At 38.0% G+C, this 25,003-nt stretch overlaps 1 protein-coding gene across 1 annotated transcript in view; it reads left to right on the top strand.

Annotated features, from left to right (window-relative positions):
- Nucleotides 1-861: 861 nt before the first annotated feature.
- Nucleotides 862-25,003, top strand: part of LOC127972402 (proteoglycan 4) — a 30,197-nt gene continuing 6,055 nt past the window's right edge. The window contains exons 1-7 of the mRNA XM_052575863.1: nt 862-1,026; nt 6,250-6,434; nt 10,620-10,730; nt 10,839-10,928; nt 11,043-11,237; nt 13,868-14,929; nt 24,978-25,002. Of these exons, the coding sequence (XP_052431823.1) occupies nt 905-1,026; nt 6,250-6,434; nt 10,620-10,730; nt 10,839-10,928; nt 11,043-11,237; nt 13,868-14,929; nt 24,978-25,002 (1,790 nt within the window). The 5' untranslated portion in view covers nt 862-904. The remainder of the gene's footprint in view (nt 1,027-6,249; nt 6,435-10,619; nt 10,731-10,838; nt 10,929-11,042; nt 11,238-13,867; nt 14,930-24,977; nt 25,003) is intronic.

The following is a 25,003-nucleotide window of genomic DNA, read 5'->3' as shown; positions in this document are numbered from 1 at the left end:
CATAGAGATAGAAAGGGAAACTGAGAGTCTCAACCAATTTCCAGTGAAGGCTTCTGCTAAATTAAAACAGGAAGTTTGTGTGAATGTACAAGAAACTTGCACCCTTTTGCACTTCTTGTTTTGCTGTCAACCTAATCTATAACTGTCCTTTGAAATGTGTTTTCAGCATCAAATAGCCTAAGCATAAGAAAGGCCCACTTAAATATTCAAAATAGAAACATATCCATAAAATAAATAGTTAAACCTGGTAATATGACTTTAAGACCATTATACTCTATATAACAAGAAGGAAAATTAATTTAACGGTTTATTCAAGTGTAGCTCCTAAAAGGAAACTCAGGTTTAGTGTAATAGGAAACCAGTAGAAAGAGACACACCCATTCACAAAAAATAAAGGGAGTCCTGCACTTAGCCTATTATTGTTATATTTTTATATTTATGCTCCTTAATCACGTTCCAGAACCGGATAAACAACACAATAGAGGAATTCCGTCCTTCCGCAACACTTGATGCTCTTTTACACTCGCAGGCAGCCTATGCTTGTAAAGCGCGGGTGACATAAATGCATGAAGTTACATTCAGGGGATTTTCACATGCATTTTCGCATAAAGGACAGGGAACTACAAGGGTTTCACGTCTCAACGGACAGTATGATGTTTCTCGATACAATGTCATCAGGTCTGATGCCCATAGATCTATTCAGTGGCAAAATCAGCGCGCTGTTGCTGGTGTAGGCCTATTGATTGGCGAATCTTCCTGCATATCATCGGTCATCAGCATAATCATTGTGTCCATTAGATGTCCATCAATACTGGTGAGGGACGCATGTATGAACCGAGAGGATGCATAAGTCCAGCAGCAGCATATCGGAACGAGGACAGTTTTCCTGAGTTGTGATTGGTCGATGGGAATAAGGGGCGGGGCGTCGCCCTGCGATCACAGAGGCGCACTGTACGAGAGGGCGGATCTGACTCTGCACATCGGCCAACACTACAGCGTACTGAATTTTAAAAACAACAACATAGGGTAAGTGCACTTTGACATTGTGACTAGCGCTCACATTATACAACCTCACAATCGGAAATGCATGCCTATGCATTAAAATATCCTACGCTTAATGAAGACAAAACGATTTGGCGCGCACGCGTAGATTGTGATGCAGTCCCAGGCATTACTTGACAGGCGTTAGTTATTTTTACATACACGCGAGATAATCGAGCGTTGTAAATAAAGGGTGCACGTCGACCTGCCGAGATTTCTTTGTCTGGGCACTGCCGCAGTTTGGATGTTCAGGACAGGTGTCCTCCGCAGCAGCAAAGCTCTGTATGAAAACTACTCTAGTTACATAACTTCAGTAGCCTACAGTGCCACATATTGTTTCAACATTGTGGACACTGTGGGATGATGAAATCGTGCGAGGTTCCTAGAGGACGTTCTGAGCTCTACACCCCATATAGCCTAAACTGCAAGCGAGCGAAGCTACAAACCAGAACGCGTCTGTTATAATAAACTAAGATGGCATGATTGTAATAAGCGCGTTCTAGTTTGTCGCATCGCATTGTTCTCATTCATACTGGGTCTGTGCATCGCGTGCTCGGCTCTCTGCAGCACTGCACTCTTCAACATGCCTCGGACATGCGTCATGCTGTAAAATGCAATTGAAATGGAACACGCGATCAGGAACCGACGCACCGAGGGTCATGCATGGATGTCTGGGACTGTGGGAGACGTTCATATGTGTTATTAAACATAGCTATTCCCCCATGGCCTCTTTTTCTCGTTTGATATTCTGAATTGTTGCATTCTAGAGAGACAGAGGAACAACACTTTGACCACACCCCCCTTAAGTCTAATTCCATATTCGGTTATTGCACATTATTTCTTCTTCTTTGCACTCTGACTGGCTTTGTTTGCTTTGCATAAAGGTAGGTCATAAACAAATGTCAGTGGTGTTTATTCAGGTAACGCTTGTATGAAGGACAAGGATGTGTCCTTCTTATATTCTTGTCTGTATTTTGTTGTTATTATTGCATTTCAACTGGGACTTATATTGTTCAAAGATCGATTCGCTTTTAAATATCAGGATTAAATATAGAAGTGATTTATACCATAAAGGCTGTTGTCATTCTGCAAATGTTTTCATTTGCCTGACATCATATTGGGTGTGAATGCACGTTAACATGTAAATTATCTTAGGTAGTACTACATAAACAATACACTGGTAAATAATAATGTTCCTCTCAAACAAAAGCCTGTATAAATAATATAAAATCACTCTCAATCGCAATTACTGTGTATTTTAATTGATTTAAATAATTTAATTAATAATTTAAATGTAAATGATTTAAATTTGCTTGGTAAATGTTAAACCTATTTTGATGGATTATGATCATTAATCATTATATTTGAATGAGCTGCCACATTTGAAATCTACATATTTCATAATAACCTATAGTGGTGCTGTTATGCTTCTGATGGTAGCTGGTTAACACAGTTTTTAACTAGACCAAATTGGGGTCTAGATCAAGCTAGACCTTGATAAAGCTGGTAGACAATGTCAGACTTGTAACAACCCAGCTCCAAAAAGCAGCTTGGGCACTTTAAACTGATATGATATTTTTTTTAGTGGCAATATCAACCTGAATTTAACAGGAATTCTGACATTTGTCTCAAAATGTATTTTTTGTTGCCCTTTTCCCTATCAATATTCAATATAAAAAATATTTAAACTGAAAGCTTAAGACCTAAAAATTCATCATTTTAAAATCAGACATTGCATCACCATGGAAATGGTACTTTAAAATCATTTTATAAAATGTATTTGTTAATGAATTTTAACAGTTAACTGTAAATTGTTTTATATAAATATAGGGTGAACCAACAGTGTCATCATATGTTGCTGGGAAAGGGAAGCTCTGTAAGATGGCATGCTGTTTTCTGGACAGCCGTGATTCTGGGGTGTCAGGTCAGGGCCTGCCGGACTGTTGTGATGCCCTGCGTCCCGTCATACATAATCTTGATTCCCCTCACTGATGGCCTCTGACTCTAATCCACACAGACACCCCCCCTCCGATGTTGTGCTGTGACCATGGGCAGGATGTTTATAAGGGAGGCCAATAGCACTCTCCCCATTTTAGGATGACGATATAAGCTTAGGGTGAGAAATGTTCAAGATTATGTTTGGTTACAAAAATATCAGCTTAGCTGATAATAATGCAACACTTCAATCCAACTCAGCAGTTTGACAGTTTAAGGTGCCTTATTTTTGGATGCCTCACTTTTACTCAGAATAACTTAGAGACAGACAGAGACTGGTAGCGGCGCAGATACATAAACCCTGTCACAATGAGTGGCAGCCAGTAATGGCATGCTCAATGGCTTTGGCACACAATGGAGCACATTGAGCCAGACCTCCGTCCCACGTTCTGTGTGCATTCATACAGGAATGGTTGGAATACAGCGTTTACACAGCAACACAAATGGCTGCCAAATGCCAGCCCAGTAGTCTCTTCTCAAAAACTCTTTTGAGCTCGCCGTTCTCCTTTAAACCGCACGAGGACAGAGCGTGCGCTTCTGTCAGACTCTGTTTAGATTTTGGAGCATTTGTTTTGAGCGACATTTGAAGAGACTCATCTGGTTCTTTGTTGAATCTCTATGTTTTACACAAGCCCAAACTATTAGAATAAAAAAAAAATGATATCTCAATATTCTCTCTTTTTTACTTTATAGGGAGTTTATATACTTTATAGTTCACCCCAGAGTTGACTGTTTACTAGCCCCCATGTTTATTCCAAACCTGTATGCAATTCTTTCTTTTGTGGGGTACAAAAGGATACATTTTGAGGAACATTGTTAACTCAGCACTGAAGCCCACTGATTGACATTTTATGGACAAAAACATATTTCTCAAAATATCATGTTACACAGAAGAAAGTCAGTCATACGGGTTTGGAATTACAGGACATAAGGGTGAGAAAATGATGACATATAGTACCTTTTGGGTGGAGTATTCCAAAAGTGTCAAACCTTAGAGTCATCTTGTGCTTCAGTGGAAGAATAACTGCTGTCTGTTAAAATAGTCAACTGATCAGTCTCACACATTTACTTACTTGATTAGTGACCTTGATTTTTCATCCTGTGGTCTGTGACTTATCCTATCTGCACTTTTCTAGTCATGCATTAAGACAAGTTTCTTTAATACAGCCTCAGATGTTCAGTGTAGTCTCAGACTTTTGGACGAACACTGTACTTACTTACACACATACACCCACCCACAGAGTTCAGGCCTCTTGAATCAAACAGATGATTTAAGTGAACAAGAGTGTCCCTTCAAAACAGAGAGTGATGGCACTCTGTGACATGCCACTTTGTGCCAGGGCTGGTGACATCACGCAGGGCACAGAGAAAAACTGCTGAATCACAGCAGGACACAGGGCCGTGTCAGAGTCAGAGCAGTAGAAGTGCAGGGATGTACCTGTGTCTCATTTACCACGGTCTGATGAGTGAGCCTCAGGATACCACACCATATGACCTGCCATATGACATGTTGTTTGTTTTTTCTCTCTTTCTTTGGCTTTAATAAAACAATATTGTTATCATTAAATCTAAAACATTTTCAGTAATACAGCTGAAATACAATAAAATGTAAATAGTATATGAAGCACTAAATCTTAAAGTACATACAAACATCGTATTGCTTTGGAACTTAATATTAATAACATATTTTTAAATTCATCTGTGTTTGCTAAATCATCATTTTTTAAATGATATTTATTAATATTTAGTCACATTTATTCAATATTTGTAACTTTAAAACCAAAATGACAAAAGCTGGAAACTAAATGCAAATGTACAATCACAATTAATTATATTAACAATAATAATAATAAAAAACACTCATGAAAAATGTGCCGAAATATTACTTATCAACAAAATTGAATGGGACGATGTACTGTAGAAAGATTTCTGTAAGAGGTCATTTTAAGGATTAAATGTTTAGTTTATGTTCATACGGTCTAATGTTACTGTACGTCAATGTGTGTGCTGGACAGAAACAGCTGATTACAGTAAGTGTTTTGGGATGATGTTGTGACGTCTGACAAATACGAGGGGGAATCACTCTACCTCTAATCCCTTCATTTTCTGGACCAGCTGGGCCTCTTACCATCCATCAGGATATCAAGAGAATTACTCTTTACATCCATCTACATACAGGGGGATGGGGAAAACAAGGAGGGGTGGAAGGAAATGCAAAGATGTGGATAAGTAATAAAAGTGAATTGGAAAGAGGAGATGGATTCTGGGTAGGGTCTGGGGCAGCAGCATTTTAATCCCATGTTTAGCTTTGAACAGACTTGCATAATCATATTAATGTCTGATCAAAACCATTGTGGAGATTTGTTTGGCTCTTAACTCATTTGCCCCCCGCTGTCAAAATGCACAGCGGCTTGATTTTTGGTTTGTATGTTCGTCACGCAACATTGTCGCATCTTTTTGGACCTTTGTTGAATAGGACAGTGCGTAATTGTTTTAATCTGGGTTCTCTGAATGTGGATAGTGTGACAGCTAGAGAAACAATGAGGCACATGCATTGGGCTAGTGCACAATGACAAGCTCTCTCTCTTTCTCTCTCTCTGTACCTTTCTTTCTCTCACTGACACTGTTTATTGGCATTATAAGGAGCCGTTTTGTGTGAACTGATAAATTTGAGCAAATCAAGAAGTAGAATTTTAGTCTAGTGGCACCTGATGTCCTATCCTAAACAGGTTCACATGCTCGTAGTGTATAATTGTGTTTTATAGAAGCATTTTCTCTCGCGCTCTGCTGTTAAGAGGAGATAATCAATTTAATCTTTTAAAGTGCGACTTGTATGACAGCTGTACATTTGGCATTCAGCCACATCCTTCAAATTGGCTGCTGATCTTAATATGTGGTGTACAGGCAGATGATCAGATTTGTCTAGGTCTGAACATCTGGCCATATTTGTGTTTTGTAAGCCTTCATATGAGAAGTCTTGGAGTGTATGACCCATCATATATTGGTCATTGATTTGAAGATATTAATTGTTATCTATTAACTTATGAATGTTAGCTGTAAGGAGCAAAAATAGTCCATTAAATTTTTATTGCAGGATTATCTAGGGCAAGATAGAGGGAGAATATGTTTATGCCTTTTCAGCTGCATGACTTTTTAATTGTGTTCAGGCCTTCTTTGTTTTCACTGATCACCCTCATTTTTTTTTTTCTACAGGAGGATGGACTTCAGTTTACGTGATGCCTTCACAGATGGGGCACCTAAGGCGACCCAGGACAGCCTGCTGAAGAGGGATTTTGTGGCTGGGTTGGAGGCACAGACCTATGATGATAAAGTGGGCGAGACCGTTGGGAAGACAGAATACCGCCCCCTTCTGGATGGGAGGGATGGCAAAAGGGAAGGTATGTGTTTTTAAATACGTTTTTCCATAACTGAACATTTACCCTTCTTTATGTTATTCAGTAGCAAAATTGTTTAATTGAAAACAAAGTTATATGATTGTTAAAGGATATTTAATATCCAAGCAACTTTTTTTATTCCATACAACAAGCCTTCAAATTGATAGCATAACTGTATATCATTTATGACATACAATTAGAATATGTTACAGAAATTTCTGTGCTGTTCTTTTGAAATTTGTATTCATCAAAGAAACAAATTGTATCACACTTTCCACAAAAAGATTAAGCAGCACAACAGTTTGTAACATTAATGAAAATACAATTTTTTTTTCCTTGAGCACCAAATCATCATTGAATGATTTCTAAAATATTTTGTGACACTGAAGACTGGAGTATTGGTTGATGAAAATTCACAGGAAAAAATAATAAATTAAAATAACTAATAAATTAAATAATTCAATTATATTTAGAAATTGATTTGAAAAATAAAGCAGTTAATTTAAATATTACAGGTTTTATTTTTTTCCAAAACCTACAAATATTATTTAAATATTATAAATAATATAATAAGTATATAAATCAAATAAAATATAATACAAAATGCATATTATTTGCTGCTCTTTTTTTATTTTATTTTTTTTAATGCAGATAGGTTGGTTATATTGTGTAGTACAATGCAACATTAGGAACAGCCCGTTCACTTTCACTTTTGTAATTTACTGTCTTCCTTTTGCACTGGACTGTAATCTGATGTATCTAATCTGAAGTAGATGCTGTTTGTGGTTGTTTGTGGTTATGGTTGTCTCTCTTCTCTATCTGCCAAAACGTATAAAGGCAAATGGCAGAAGCACATTTTATTCCTTTCCTCTAGTTTCACATCCTGTTCGAGTTGGTTTCATGAGAAAAAACTCATTGAAATTCCAAGGTATTTTGGGTTGCTTTTATGCTTGTTTGTCTAGGACATATGCCTGATCATGGTTGGCAACATCTCAGATCTAAGAATTTCCCCTAAGATTAGGTTCTTTTCTCTTTTTTTCACCTCGCCAGCCGCCTCAAACCATTCTGTCTTCTGCCAAGAACCCTCCCGAGTGAACTCTAGGTTCAGTTAAGCAAACGCCATCCTTCCTCTTGGGTTACAACCATCACCACTATTTATTCTCAAAAGTGTTTATTATCTGCTGGGGCACAGTTTTACAGTTAAATCACCTGGTATGCATGATAGCGCTAATAGTGTCTAGGCTACTGAATAAATATGCTAAATTTGGTATTGTTTAACACTGGTGCTTTTTGTAAAGTCAGTCATTGGTAAAACATTTACAAACAAACCATAAAGGTCACATAAAGACTATGAAATAGCTGTAGGTTAATGAATGTTTGATGAAGCTTTTGAGCGTTTGGCTTTTGGGATTGGGCCATCCTTTTATATTTCCTTTTCATTAGTCATATGAAAGCGTTTGTTTTGTTTTCTACATGTAAGAGAATATGCAGAAATGTTGACCTTTACAGTATGATATTGGGCTTGTGCTTGGTATAATGCTTAGACATCAATACAGCAGGATGCCCTCTGAACAACAGTAAGGTATATGTGTATGTGTGCAGCAGTGAGCAGATATGTGGATGCGGAGATCAGCAGATCTTTCTACAGAAGATGTCACAGATACTTTTCATAGCTTCAGCCAAAGATCCAAATGAGTGTGATTACATTTCTGCCTCGGTTAAGAGAGAGAAATGGCCATGTATTTGATGTTACTCTAAAGACTTTCACTCTCAGTATGATCAGGCTGTAGCATCTCATAGTTAGCATATAGCAAAAGCTTATGTTTCTGTAGCTTCTCATCAGATCATTGCTGGAACTGACATTTTTTTCAGAAATAATAACTAAGCATACGTTTATGTATTGAGAAAACATTACTGCCTGCTAGCAGGCAACGAAATATATGTCCTGCAACATTTTTTTCCCCCTGAAAAGGTTGCGTGAGATAATAAAGCTTGTTTATTGACAAAGTAATAAAGATTTATGGAAATTGTAAGTTGTCTGTTGACAAGCGCTTGGAGGCTCATTTCTAAAGAACAAAGTACAAGATTAATCAATAACTATGCTGGCTATTAAAGGCTATGCAGCCCCTTCGAATCATAATAAAATTACACTTACAGTTCATTATTGTATACATTTTCATTCATGTCGTTTTTACTAATGTTGTAAATAACTAATTATTTGCAGTGCTCATCCTGTTCTACTCTCATATGACCTTCCTTTTCAAACAGCTGCATGTTGCAGACATCAAGGCTATTCAACTGGGTTAGAAATTAATATTTTCATTGTGTAGTATAACAAATATAATAAAATACTCAGTTTATTCTTTTTAATATGCTGCTTTAATAAATTTGACATGGGTTAACATTTTGTTTTATTGTTCGTTTTAGTTGTGTGGTCTGTGGGAAGGGTGAAAAACTCATCACTTGTCACAAAATCTAAAAAAAAAACATATAAGCAGTCTCTTATTACTAGATTAAATATGATTTATCTTTGATTATTAAATATTAAATATAGTCTTTGAATATACAAAAATAGCAACCTTGGTTGTTATTTATGTCTAGTTGTTATTGAAATACTGAAGAAGCTTGTGTCAACTTAGTAGTTGGTATACAAACACAAATTACTAAATAAAGGAAAATAATTCAAATGACATGAAATAGATTCAAGTAGAATTATTTTGTGTATCAGTGTGCTTTAAAAGAATACTCCAGCCACAAATGTGCATGTGAATTCTAACCTATGACTATCTTTTCTTCTCTGGAACACAGAAGAGGATATTTTGAGAAATGCCTCAGTGGTTTTTGTCCATACAGTGGAAGTCAGTGGGGTCCAGTGATGTTTGCGTCCCAGTGTTCTTCAAAATGTCTTCTATTTCATTAATTAGTCGATTCGTTTTAACAGTATTTCTGTAAAAATTCTGTAGTTCATCCATCATGTTTGTGTGTTTTTGCATAACCATATTGCATGTTAGAGACTCTCTGGTTCTTTGTGTGCTTGCTGCTGGTACTCACAGCACAGTACTGGTTTATGACGTTATATAACTGATGCTGTGCTTAATAGGATGTCTGCTGCTCCCCCCTTAAACTGCAAAAGGAGGCTCTCTACTACAGCATGACTTGCAGTCTGCACCTCAAGTGCCTCATGTCTGGGACAAAAGTGGCTATTTTTAGTCCCTCTTCCATTTTTTGGCTTTTAACTGAAGCTTGTTTTCAGGTTCATATGCTTCTCTTTGTGTGGCCATTGCTCTGCTCAGTTTTTTTTAGTACACCCTTAGCATCCTGGAGCATAAAGAACATTGAAAACATGCTACTTGAGGCATAAATGCAGAAATCACCCATTACGGTCGACCCCTCTCTACCTTATCAACATTCAACACAAAGGCCTGGCCAACAGATTCCCATTGCATCCTTGCTAATATAGCGGACACAGCGTGACTCACAGTGACACATGCACTGATCCTGTTCCACAGAGAGGATCATTGCATGGAGCTGGAACAGCCCAGTCCTGTGGGAGTGCGTTCATTAATCCAGGGCTGGTATCTGAGCTAATGCTGGTTCAGTGCTGGCTCCTCGTGTCAGTCAGTTTTGATGCTGACAGAGTGCTTTGCCTAGGGAACATAGAGCAGCCTCAGCTGGTTGTATAACTACGGTAACAGGCCTGCAGTCTCAGACTGTCCCATCATCTTAGCATCACTCATCTCTAGTTGCCCTTCTCATAATGGCGAAATATTGTAATGGATTGAAGCAGGCTTATTTTCGGGGATGCCCCTCCCCAGTGCCTTTGACAGGGGACACATTCAATTAGACAGTCAATCAGATTTCATGAAAGTCACATTTACAGGACCTAATAAATGCCATTAATCACTAAAGTTACCAATGAAGAGAATGTGTTCATCTTGCTGTTAAATATTAGACTAACTAACAACAATAACAAGTTAAATACAGTAGCTACTGTATGTGGTTGTTTTTATATACTGTCTTTGGTGTTGCCATCTGCCATCTTGGATTGTATTATTTAGTGAATTAATTTGCTGGAAAAAAAAGCACTTGTAGCATTTCCTGCATAAATCATTTGCTCTTTAGTTTTAAAAACTAACAATGTTGATGTACTTGTAGAGAGTCAGTTTGTCTGTTTTCTCTTTTTTTCAGGGTCTGGGTCCTTGAATGCAGGCCAGCCTGGAGGGCAACGTCCGGACCCTCAGGGAGATATCCATCCCAGCCCGCCTGGACAATATGTCTATAAGAATGACTTTCAATCAGGTGGGATCATTGAGTATGTCAGGCTTGCTTAAGAGAATTGAATTAAATCGTTCACCAAAAAAAATCGAATTATGTGCTAGACATTAGCCCAAGTCTTTCTAATTCCAGGTCCAGCATCAATGATGGAAAAGCCTGTCCAATTAGGTAACCAGCAGATGGGATCTACTGTGAAGGATAACAGCATGGACCCTTTTCTGGGTAACCACTGCAGTGTTTGATCTTGCTGCCTTAAAGTCGTGGGTTCTATTCAGTTCATTTCCTCAGGCTCGGTTAAGTTTTAATGCGCTATCGCTCTGCTGCTCTGTGCTTCAGGGTTCTCTCAGCCTGGAATGAAAATTGGTATGAATATGAATGTTGGCATGGCCCCTTTCCAGAGCTCCAAACCCCCCAGCATGGGTGAACCTCAGAAGACCTCACCCTTGTTTGCCAATGAACCACCCAAACCATCCCAGATAACTGCTAATCTGAGTGACACAAGCCCTCGTAACAGCCTGGAAAGTTCTGCAGGTAAAGTCTATCACCACTTAAGGCACCTCACTGCAGTCTAGAACAGGTAAGACAGACTTTAAACACAGATATTAACATACTGATTGATTATTATGTAACAGAATGTTCTATGATCTGAGCTGTCATATCATTCCACTGTGTCAGGTCAAGGCATGGATGCCTCATCAATATCTTGTCACAAGATAATTGCTTCATAATTTTCATGGTCTTCAAGATACCACTTATTCTGAGTATGATTTTACTGATATGATAAGCAATTGTAGGATGTTAACTCTGGTATTGGATGCTATGAGTATATGTAACCTGAAAAATAGGGGTAGTGAAAAATTAATTAGGGACTAGACTAAACATCTTACAGTGTGAAATGTCCATTCCAAATAATTTTACATGATAGATCATAATAGCCAATGATCGTTATTCACAGTTTGTTTTTGACTAGCCTGTGTGCACTATGTCTTCAAGTGCGCATTATGGTGGAAGGCATTTTAAAGATTTATCTTCAGCCACTCTGTAATATTACTTTTTGAGTGTGATGGCTGTGAAACTTAGAAGAGAAATGTGTATTTTGGCCCAGAGCCAGTTTAGAAAGCCATTTCACATTTTAGACCTCATATCTGAAAGATTGATGTTACTGCCACTGGCACTTCCTCCAAGTGACAGTTTATAACCCTTTGATCAATGAAGAGCACTGAGTCTAGCGAATGAAGAAAGGCATGTAAAATAGAAAATCATATAATGTAAAACTGAAAAACACTTTGGTTGGGTCTAGAAATTAATTTAGGTTTCATCTTAATATGCTTTAATGGCTGGACTATAGCGCTGATAAACATGATCCAAATTCAATTAGCAGTAGATTTTGTTTCCCTCTAAATGTGTTTTGATGTTGTCAACCACTGTGTTAAGTGTTTGTCTTGTCATGGATTTTGGTTTATTTCAGTGACATTTATTTGCCCTCATTCCTGAGATATACTGGGTATTCCATGTCATGTGCCTCATCTCTGTGGCTTTTCTTTGAGTCAGTCTCTCTATGAATTGCCTCTGTTATTATCCGTGACTGTTATTTCTCCATGAGTTCATTTGCCTTTTTGCACTTTCACTTGATGTGCTCTCAAGTGAGCACATCTTAGTCTCAGCACATTCTTTCTCAGCCACTGCTGAAACTATTACACCCATTTAACTGCCCTCTACAGCTAGTATGAGCATGATATCCACGGATCTTACATTAAGGAGGTAGTTTACCCCCCAAAAAAACAATTATGTCATTAGTTACTCACCCTCATGTTGTTCCAAACCCGTAAGACCTTTGTTCATCTTTGGAAAACAATTAAAGATATTTTTGTTACAATCCAAGACCTTCTGACCCTGCATAGACAGCAATGCAACTACCACATTCAAGGCCCAGAAAGGTAGTAAGGACATCAATAAAATTGTCCATGTGACATCAGTAGTTCAATAATTTTAAGAAGCTATGGGAATACTTCTTGTGTGCAAAGAAAACAAAAATAATTACTTTATTCAACAATATCTTCTCTTCACTCTGACACTTTGACACACGTTCATGACAGTACCACACAGTACTTTTCTGGGCCTTAAATATGGTAGTTGCGTTACTGTCTATGCAGGGTTAGAAAGCTCTCGGATTTCATCAAAAATATCCTAATTTGTGTTCTGAAGATCAACAAAGGTCTTAAGGGTGAGTAATTAATGACAGAATTTTCATTTTTGGGTAAACTAACTATTTGACAAAGATCAGTGATAGGCCTTTATCAGGATGTAACATAATCCAAAGAATTGAAACGCCAAATTTGTTTTCTATAGAGTTTATATGGCTAACTCTGATGGGTACTTTGCCACTGGAGAATTTCCACTGGGTTTTCTTTTGTTCTGCAACATAAATTACAAACAGTCATACGTCAGACTAGAATTTTTTGCTTTGGGTGTCCTTTCCCAACCAACTGTCCTATGAGTGAGTGACATGACATACAGCCAAGTATGGTGACCCATACTCAGAATCCATGCTCTTTATTTAACCCATCCACAGTGCACACACACAGCAGTGAACGCATAAATAGGGTTAGTAATCAAACTCTCTAACCACTAGGCCACGACTTCCCCTAGCACAAAAAGGCACAAAAACAAAAGGGCACAAATACAAGAAACCAAAAACTCATAAGGTGCTTGTCTCCCATTGTAATATTTCACATAATGCAAACTGGAGAATCAGCAATTTCCACACAAAGGGTAGCATGTATATTTAGTGTGTTGTGAAAGTCTCCGCAAGTAACATTAATCTGAGATGAGAGATCATTTAATCATAAAAAAAAGAAAAAAGAAAATCCAGTAGAAATTTCCAAGGAAACCCATGGCTAATGCTAATTCTCATCTGAGTTTAGAACTATAAACTGGATATTGCTACAGTATTCATTGTGAATTTGTGAATTAGTGGATAGTGTCTGTCTTCATATCATCTTCTGGTGTAACTCACCACATGATGCAAGTGATCAGTGGTTCATAGGTAGCTGATCTTATGTCTCTTTGGACTCTTAATAGCTGTTATGAGTTGGAGATTTTGCTGTCCGATGATTTGTATGGTAGTTAGTGACACTTCCTCTTCCTCTCTGTACACAAAGAAGTTTGGGGAAGCCCTTGGACAGGTGAGGAAATGCTCTCTACGGAGCAGTCCCATGCTTCCAACAAGGCAGAACAGAGTCACACTGATGCCTTGGGTTCCCAGAGTCTAGATGCAGCATCTGGTGAGGAAAAGTCCATCGAGGAAGGAACCGAAAAGCAGCAGAAGCGAAAAAAGAAGAAACGCAAGGACAGGGAAGAAATGTATGACCTTCTGGACAGTCTTGGTTCCCCTGACTCAGAAGAGACTTCTGAAAGCTCCAACCATGGCTGCCCCTCACCTCCTTGTAGGGATGAAGAGATGTGGGAAAGTGAGATCCAAGAAAGAGGGGGAGGACGCATCAAGGCCAAGAAGAGTAAAAGCAGGATGAAGCTACCTGAAGAATGGAGTGCTCCTCCAACTGTAATGGACATGGACTTTAGCAGCCCTAATTTGGGTGATTCAAAACCCCCATCCAGTACTAGCATAGATCAAGGAAGTGCACAGCCCTCACTCACCCCTGAACCTCTACACCTCACTGACACCCAAGCATGTAGACCCAATCCACCCGGGGAAGCAAACACCTCCATATTCGCGAATCCCGTAGATGACTCAACTCTCAAGAGTAACAGGGATATGTTAGAAAAGGATAATTCAACTAAAGACAATATCAATAAGTCTAACTTAGAGTTGCCTGGTATTCACTCTTCAGATCAGTTACTCAATGACCCAAATGATCCTGACCAGAAGTCAAGCCTTGCCCTTAGTCCAACTCGGACTGTTATGTTCCTTGACTCCGTGCTGCAGGAACAGACACCAGATGCAAGCCCCCCATCCCAGAGCACTCCCGTGAAAACCCCCATCCCTCACAGCTCTGCCCCAGAGGCTGCTCCTGATCTGACCACTGGCTCACTGTTCATCGGCACAGACATCCCTGTCTGTCAGAGTGCACCTGCTGTTAGTCACTCTTCCCCAACAATTCCCCCCAGCACTGCTGTGAACTTAAATCCTGAGGCTACACCTTCCATCCCTTCACAAACAGAGCAACAGGAGCCTTCATCGGCACAGCCCCCCCTACTGGAAGGTTGGTGATAATGAAGACTGTATGGAGATGATTTACATAATGCATGGCTCAATGAAGTGGGCCCTCCTCTGCTTAGCTATCTCTGTTGCAGAAAATACTGTAGCAAGACACTAAGTACTCCATGTTTTTCTCTTTCTTTCTTTCTTTCTTTCTTTTTCTTTCTTTCTTTCTTTCTTTATTTCTTTCTTTGTGTCAATCCTCTATAGCTTGGACCTTTGCTGCATGTAATACATTCTTATAATAGAGTTGTTTAACATTTCAGTGCAGTCATAACACACTGATCGCTATGCATCACGATTGGCAGCTGACTAACTGATATTCTTTAGTTTACCATCCCTTGGATTTCTCTTGGTCACAGCATCCCTCAAAATGCACATGTCTTGTAGATGTGTGTCAACTAGTCAACTGTCTATGTGCCATTGTATATTTTCTAATCATTCTGTGGGTGAACAGCTTTCTTTATGTCACTCCTCCTGGCCATCTTATGCTATATGACTCTTTATTCTGCTTTAGTCTTGTTCAAAACTGTCAATCCAATGTTTATGAGATTAAGAGGTCTGTCTGCTAATTCACCTGCTACATATAGATTTTGAAATTATTGTCTTTAGATGTGTTTAACCTTTTACTTTTAGCAGAAAAAAAGTTCTGTAAGTATGAGTTTAATTATGTTATTTTCTTCTTCTTTTCATGCTAATCACTGTTTGAACAAAACTGGACGTCAAACAGGTAAGAAAATATCTCATTATCTCACTGTGAATAGTGGGTACAGCCCACTGTATATACATGCATTATGTACTTTACAGTACAGTACAGTATATTTATCAGTTATTTCATTAAGCTCTTTTGCTATTTTTATATGGTGTTTTGTATATTTAGATTATATAAAATAATTTAATGCTCACTTACAGTTCTTTAAAATAAATAATAATAATAATTGTTAAATGGAATATTTATCAAATCTCAAAATGAATATCCATTTTTGGTCACACTTTATCTTAAGGTCCAATACTCGCTATATTAACATACCATTAACTATGATTTTGCCTCAATAATCTCCTAATTTTCTGCTTCTTAATGGTAAGTAATGTAGTTGTTAAATTTAAGGTAATGGTAAGATTAGTAATGTAGAATATGATCTTGCAAAATATGTGCTTTATAATGACTAATAAAAAGCCAATACGTAAAAGGAATACTAAGTAATAAGCAACTATTTAACAGTAAGAATTGGTCAATAAACTGAAGTTTTACCTGATGTTCTTACTTTACATTAGGCTGAGAAGCCTGAATTCACTTGTAGTATTTAAAAATATTGATTTTACATTTAAGTGTTTCATGTTTTATTTACTTCACAAAAATACTGTAGTGTGTCAGTGTCATTTATCTGTTTTTAGCCATAACACCTATCCCTATTGGAAATCAATAAAACACACAAGTGAGAATAGAAACGTTTTTTCCAAGCTTTTTTAAAGCTCCAATATGGAGGAATTTTGTAATAAAATTTCCGAAAAATAACTTGCACAGTGTGATATATTTCCTCCAGTTGTGTACTAACAATATCTAAAAAGTCTCCAAAGATTTTTTATTTCAGAGAAATTCCGATTTTAAATAACTGGCCATCCCGGAAAAGAAATGTTGCCTCTCAGTGACGCAATGTGGTGGTTATGTTATAGACGCGCGTATGGTTTGGTTGTCGTTGTTATGGATCACGATTACTCTTTGGCGAGTATTGAAGTGCCAGTAAAACGTAAGCGTCCATATTCGGATACATGCAGACTGTGTGACAAACGGGGGAACAAAACTAGGATAAATATCGGCCAGGCGTTTAAGAGATGGAGAGAGCTGCGCGAAAATCTTGGACTTGACAGAGACTCTGCTCTCGCGAGTGTATTGATAGACAGGTAAGCAAATCAATTATTTATTTTGTTAGTGTACAAGTAACGTAATAGTTACAGTAAAGATGATTTTTAATAGATATGAATTACACCACATGCCTGTACATTCTGTCACTGTAGCATTTTTTTTATCAATAACGTTACCTGTGAGAAAATAAGATAACGTGGCAAATGGACTGTTTCAGTTTCAATAATAGCACTTATAAACAAAGTTATATTGCTCTTTGTACTAAGGTAAGGATTTTTATCACGTGTGGTGACCGAGATTATGGCAGTACAATTAAATACAATCGGATATGTGTTGTTAAAAATATATTTAGTCATTACTTGCAAATGTTCATTCAAATTTACTTTTAGAACGATTTGTTTGAGCATGTTAAACAACACGGCATTAACCATAAACACGTAACACTGCACAACATTAACCCAACAAATCATTTAACAAATAGCTGTAAGTTGTAACGGGATAATATATGTAACGGAGGCCAGCGAGTAGTGTTGTGCAAGGTTGTGCCTCCTTGTTAGTGCATCCGCCTCCCATGCCGAAGACCCGGGTTCGAGCCCCACTCGGAGTGAGTGCGAGGAGCGTCACAGAGGACCCGGGAGAGAGGAGGTATTACATAAAATAATACGATCAAATATACAGGTAATACAAAAACAAATAAATTACCTCATCTGCGATCATGATTCGTTTATCCAATTTAGATACATTGCTATGGTGAAAACGCATTAAAAACGACATCTCCCATCGTCACCTGCTTCATAGCATCATCCAGCTTCGCCTTTGTTATTGTTGGAAATGCGCCCTCTTGTGGTCAATTACAAAAATCACATATTGCAGCTTTAATGCCTTAATCATCTAAACTTAATGTTGTCAGTAAGGCTGCATTGTATAATGCTTACTTTTCAAAGCCTCTATGTCAGTGCTACCCAGCATTCTCACTAATATCTGATACTGAAATTATTGTTTGGTTTGGTTGAAAAAAGCTTAAAGGATTATTTAATTTCCAGAATAAGAATTTCCTAATAATTTACTCACCCCCATGTCTTTCAAGATGTTCACGTCTTTCTTTCTTAAATCAAAAGGAATTTAAGGTTTTTGAGGAAAACATTCCAGGATTGTTATTTCCATATTCATTTCCTAAAAAAATGTATACCTAAAAGTATATATACTTTTTAATCACAAATGTTTATCTTGCACTAGCTATGTGATGCGCATTTCTGACTTAACACATTACCTAGTCACATTGGTAAGGTCACACATGGTTAGTTCTTTGGCTGTGCATTTCGGCTCAGAAAGATATAGGGTAGGGTAAGAAACTCCATAGATTTTTATATCCAACTTCGACAATCGTCCGACATCATTGTTTTACCTTTTTTTTGTGAAGTTTATTTGACTTTCTTTGCATTTTTGCTTTGTAAACACTGGGTTGGTACTTCCACCTATACATCACACGTGACCTTTCCTATGTAATGTGTGATGTCGAGCTAGTGCAAGACGAAGCATTTGTGGTTAAAAAGTATATACATTTTTTTTAGAAAATGGCGATCTTTCTGCTAGATAAGACGGCTGTTCCTCAGCTGAGATCATGTAGAGCCCTTTGCAGCTGCATTGAAACTGCAATTTGCACTTTCAACCCACTGGTCCCCATTAAAATCCTCTATATTGAGAAAAATCCTGGAATGTTTTCGTCAAAAACCATAATTTCTTCTTGACTGACATGGGCGTGAGTAAATTATGAGGTGAACAAATCCTTTCAAGAACTTAATGTGAAAGGAAATTTATATTTACTACCTTTTATCTAATCAAATTTATTAGTTTATTCAAGAACAGAATAATTAGGATGAGTTATTTTTAGTTGGTGATATTTATAGGTTGAATTCATACTCCCTATAGTATTTCCGTGGCTTTCTCTGTCTTTCATCGCCCTCTCTCTCACACAAACACAAACACATCTCTTATCTCTCCCATCCTCTTGCAGCAGCTCATGTAAAATTGATGGCTGGTCCATTCTCCATTATATAAGTCTCGTATAGTTGTTCTTTTTATAGTGAGTGATTAGGCTGTGTTCAGAGGTGTTTGAGAGGTGATGGACTCCGGTAGGGATATTGAGTACTGGGCAGTAGCTTTGGATTAAAAGCTAACACAGAGATACCTGATGACGTCTTGTATGACGCTGTATTTCAGCTCTTCAGGTTTATTCACCCAGCTATTCATCTTGTTTTTAAACACATCATTCGGTCCCCTGTGGATTTCAGTCTTTTAAATGCTGAAATAAGAGATGCCCTTCTTGGCCCTTTATTCCCTTCCTTTATTTGCTTCAGCCTTCTCATCCTTTCTTGCCCTTGCTCACTTACTTCCTCTCCCTCCCCTCGAGTGGTTCCAACCACACAGGACCCTAATATCAGCAGCTGCATTGACGGGGAGACTGTTGCCATGGATATGGGAGGCGGTTTCCTTGGTGATGCAGCGAATAGGACCTGCCAAAGAACAAGCTAGGGTGTAACAGTAGGATATGTTCCAGAAATAGAAACTCTGTGACATAGCTTCCCGATTACTCAATGAGCGTGCATTTCTACCCCACGCTAAATGTGTTAAATGCACTTCTGGTGCTGTGTTTTCATTACTGAGAAGAACATTGTGATTATTTAAATTATTGTGAACAGATTTCAAAATATAGAGGTTGGCACTGGCATAAAACCACTCCATTTATGCAAAAGCTCTGTTTATAGTCATCATAAAATGCTACAATTAAATCTATTGTAATGTAGGTACGTTTTTATATGATTAATAATATAATTAATAATAATATAACATTAAATAAAAAACCGATAACTTTTTTCGTTCCAAAAAGGGCAGAACTGTGTCTAAATGGCACATAATGGCAATAAAAAGGATTTTATTTACAAACATTTAGAAAAATGTAGGTAACATTTTTAGATATTGAATCATCATTGCATTTCTTAAGGCATTTTCACCTTAGTTTCAATTTCACAAATTCAAATGTTACACGTTACACATATTACATGTACTTACAATAAATTATGTATAATTACATGCAAGTAATCCTAACCATATAGTAAATACATGTAGGAATTAATATTAATCAATACTTCAGTTTATAATTACACTGTAACAAGGACACCTTAAAATAAATTTTAACCAAGATTTAAATTGTGGAATTGAAACTAATAAGGTAATACATTAAGAAATGCAATGATTGGATAGGAAGTTTCAATATCCTCTCTATATTGAGCCAAAGGATGCAGTGCAATGTGTTCTTAGAGGAATGTAAACAGTAAAATTCATCTGACATGTCCTTATGCAACAAAACCCATTCAGAAGATTCTGGCAAATTACAGCAATGAGACTGCCAGAGAGAAAAGACTTCTTTTATATTTGTCACTGGCCTGGAAGGCCACTGCAGCTGATGCATTGTAGTTTGTGTGTGTGTGTGTGTGTGTGTGTGTGTGTGAAGTTCACTCTAATTAAGGTGCCTGAGCCAATCAGACTACACAGGAATAACGACATTACATGCCCCTGCTCAAGTCTAGAAGGGTGTATGCAATGGGAGCCAGAAATGTAATATGCAATACAGGTTTTGTGGTGCCCCGATATAATTTTAAAACCACGTTTTTACTGCTCACATTTTTCATGTAAGGATGCCTGTAATTAACTGGTCTAGTAGGTTACCTAAGGTAGAGGTTTAAATGTGTGTGCTATTTCTGTGCAGATACATACTGTAAAGTGCTGAATACTGCAGAACCCTGGCGTTGTGAGGGATTGTGGAAGTGATTTATGCAGCTCAGCCTATTTATGTTTAATTAATTTTTTTCTTTTTTTACATGAATAATTGTCTTGCATGATATGGTAATCAGGTGTGTGTCACCATAAAAACTTCATTTCTCAAAGACAGAAGACAGTGAGAGGACATGACTGAACTGGAATGGGACTGATGTGTCTAATTGCTGGAAGGAAAGGATTTTTTAGTTTTTTTATGTTTTGAAGGGCTAGTGTCTGACATCTGATTTATCTGTTTTAGTGTGAGAGAAAAAAAATGCCCTTAAGAGCCACAAACACATTGTGATCTGCACAAAACATGTTTATCCATCACAAGTAAACATGTGGGTATTTTAGGTTGCATTATTTTTTATTTTTTTGCCTTGTGTTTAATGATGGGGACATGTCTGCTACCTTTCTACATTGGTCTAGTTTTACTGGCTTGACTGGTAAATACTTTTGAAATCAAAATTTTTTCTTTTTGTTTTTTTGTTGGAGTTGACGTAGTTCCATTAAATTATTTGCATTTACCATTGTTTTTCTCTGCTGTATGCAGTACCATTAGAACAGACCCATTTGGGGTCACCAACCAACATTTAAAAACCACTGCATTAAAACATCAACTAAGGCATTGGCACAGTTATATTAAGGCAGGAAATACGATTGCATTTGCTGGTTTGTCCATGCATTCTGGATCCTTGCTCTGGTAACATGCTTGAATTCCTGGTCAAATCCAGACATTCCAAAACAGAATGACTTATTTCTGGTGTGGAACACAAAATAAGATATTCTGAAGAATTTGTATATTTTTGTCCTTACAAAGAAAGTCAGTGGCATTCAACGTGGTGACAGTTTTTCACACGAGAAAGAAAACACAAGGGTGAGTAAATGATGATAGACTTCAATTTTTTTGGGTGAACTGCACCTTTAATACACTCTCATAAGAAGTCTCTAGAGAATGAAAGTCACAGCACACAATGGAGGTCACACTTCCGTCAACCTCGTACGTGAGAGACGGAAGAATATAATGATTCAGCTGATTGCTCTAAATGTGATTTGTACTGATGTTATTGTGTTGAGTGAGGGACACAGCACCTGAGGACCAGGCAATGATGACATCCTCCGCTAAGGGTGAAGGTGCAAGCTTGCATCTGCTAGAACATTCTGAGAACCAAACGAGACAATGTGTGAGTGAGAGAGAGAGAGAAAGGGGTATTTATAAACACGCTGGATGCTGTTTTCAGTGCGGAGCATCCAATAAGGACGCGGCTCGCGTTATCATGTGCTCGAACACTTGGAAGGAATGTGCGGATTGAATTAGGGTGAGAGAGAGAACGAGAGAGGAGGAGGATTTCGGAGATAGACACAGAGTCATCTCAGCCTCGGCATTGAGGGAGGTTTAGAGACCAGCTCATCTAAATCAATGCTGTTTACTGACGGATATCTAGAGAATATATCTAAATATATCTAAAGAGACAAGGACTGTAAAGATGTCATCCCAGCGCTCAGAGTGCAGAGATCTGTGCGCGGTGCCACCCTCCATGCCAGGCTTGGAATCGTCAACAGCTGCCCAGGGCTGGAACTGGCAGCAGGGGCAGCCAGGCGGTCTGCAATCCTCCAGACTGTTAGAGGACGACAAGCAGGACCTTTCCGCCAAGTCAACAGCACTCAGCCAGGAGGCGGACCAACGGGTAACCAGTCTCCAGAGTAGCAGGGGTGGGAAGAATTTGGGCAGTGCAGCAGAAAGTCCCACAAGCATCTCGTCCTCTCCATCACCCCTGTCTCCAGGGAAAGACCTTTCCACCAATGGGGTGACATCGGGACCTTCACCGAGGAGTGGCGTCTTGACATCCTCAGACAGCGATTGGGATCCACCCCCCAGCATCTCGAAAACAGGCCTCGCACTGAATTATTGCGTGATCGGCGTGGTGAATGACAGCTATGTGGAGGGCAAAGTTGAGGGCAAAACGGAAACACGCCCACCCATGTCACCCCCCGTGCAACAAAATCGAGTGGTCCAGCGCACAATGTCAGGCAGTACCCACCTGACAGTGCCTGCTAGCCTTCAGCTGCCCGATAAATATCCAGGGAAGGATGTGCCGCCACTCCAGACCACCGTCAAATACTTTACCGTAGAGGACAAACAGAGTCTTCTGCCACCCATGAGTATCCCATCAGCCCCTGCTGGTGTGCCACAGAGTTCTGAAAGGATACAGTTGCCGCCACAGCCATCGGGAAGTGGAAATGCTGTTTCATCCCCTGACAGTCAGCCTAAAGGTGTCTGTAATGGTAGGTGAGATCAGCTGCTGTGGTCTCTGTGGTGTGCCAGTGTAGGATTGGGCTCTGTTGGATCTCTAGATCTCTGGTTCTTGGATTAATTGCGTTCTTGTGTCTTTGCATCAACAGATGTAATTCAGTTTATCCGTGTGACAGAGCTGAACATACACTACCATTCAAAAGTTTGGGGTCTTGAGTTATTTTATTTATTTATTTAATAATATTAAACAGTAATATTTTGAATATTAGTACAATTTAATTGTTTTTTTAATGTATTTTAACATGTAATGAAATGCCATTACTCCAGCCATTAGTGTCACAATATCCTTCGAAAACCATTCTAATGTGCTAATTGGATCTCAAGAAACATTTCTTTATTATCAAAATGGCCACAATTTTATTTTATTTTTTTTTGTGAAAATTTTAATTTCTTTCAGGTTGCTTTGATGAATATACAGCTCAATAGAACAGTATTTATTTGAAATAGAAATCATTTATAACAATCTTAAACTCTTTACTGTCATTTTTCTATCAGTTTAATGTGTCCTTTCTGAATAAATGTATTATCATTAATATTTATTTTGTAATCTTACTGACCCCAAACATTTGAATGGTTTTGTATATTGTCTTTGTAGCGGACCTTCTCTCAAAGATAGTCTGTTATAGATGGTTGTCGTTGCAAATTATATTGAGCACATCTAATAGAGTGAAATAAAGGGATAAAGGTTTAGGGTGGTTATTTACTGTAGCTTAGAATGTTAACTCCTTAATGTGGGTTTAATCTGCTGACATCATGTCATGTATGCATATTCTACTTTTTTAAACACTTTTCAAGATTTGTTTATTGAAAGAGGTTTTTCTTGTAGATCAGTTTCCTCAAATGCTCCTGCAGATGGTGTGCTGTTTTTATTGTGTATGTGCACATCTGTGTATTAACACACCTGATGAAGACAGATTGCCAGATGCAAAGGTTATAGATACGGTTATGAGATTGACTGAAATATGGATAAGATTTTTTGCGTGTGCCGCTGGCCGGCTGCAGGGGTACACAAAAATTATCAACAGAGTAACCTTTGGATGTCCTTTTGTCATAATTTGCTTTTGCTGTACTGAGATGAGCCCACGTTTCACACGTATACACTTTGGCATATCACCATCCATTTATCCATCTCTAACTGTGTGAAGAGCTTTAGAGGAAGAGTTATGGTTTTCATCAAGGGTCTCTGAGGGTACCCTAAGGGGTCCGTGGAGAAGATAAATTGAAAACATTCTAAATGTTCTAGACATTTCTAACTTTTAACAAAATGTAAAACTTTCCAACAAATGATGTTTCAAGCATTAAAAGCATTTTATTCCTCGATAATGTTAGTAAAAAGTGTCTGAAAAAATCTAGCTTGTATAGAGCCCTGGTAAAGAGGACAAAACAGACTTTAAAATTTGTATTTTATTTCATTAAAAAAGAAACATACTTTCAATATATCAAAGTAAGAAGGACATAGTATTACAAATATAGTTAAAATATTCTTTACAAAAATACTGCAAAAAAAAATACAAAAAACTAATAATAACAATAAACTGGATGCTTTTGACATTTTGTTGGCCTGTCACAACTTTCAATGAGTATTTATCATCTGTCTCAGGAACAGTGTGCTCTTTCTTTCTGTCCTTTCTTTTTTCTTTGTTGTGTTTTCTGTGTCTCTCTCTCACACACACACACACATACGGTTTTTGGTGCTTTGGTCTTCTGTTGGCCATTGATTTTTCACTTTGTGGGGTGAATGGTGCCAAGTTACATAAGACATCCAGACGGACAATGTGCTTTTCTGTCTGTCCGCTCAAGGCACTGTCAGTTTCTGTGCCCTTTACCATGACCTCTCATGCTTTTCTACTTTAATTGTCAGAATGTACTGAGACTGAGGCATAAAGTGGAACTTACTGCTAATTTGTCTTTAAATCATCTTGTATATTACAACAAGCTACAACCAAAAGCCGAACAAACTTACATTGATCATAATGACAATTATAAAGATAAAGATAATAATTGTAGATAGACATTTGCTTGATTAAACATGAGGATTTCAACTTTGTCTTTTCAAAGTAAAAGAAGATAAGACAGCCAAAGAG

This window comes from Carassius gibelio, chromosome B15 (genome assembly GCF_023724105.1).
Source record: "Carassius gibelio isolate Cgi1373 ecotype wild population from Czech Republic chromosome B15, carGib1.2-hapl.c, whole genome shotgun sequence".
NCBI lineage: Eukaryota > Metazoa > Chordata > Actinopteri > Cypriniformes > Cyprinidae > Carassius > Carassius gibelio.
Note: the sequence above shows the minus strand (reverse complement) of the source record. Positions and strands in the feature narration are given on the sequence as shown.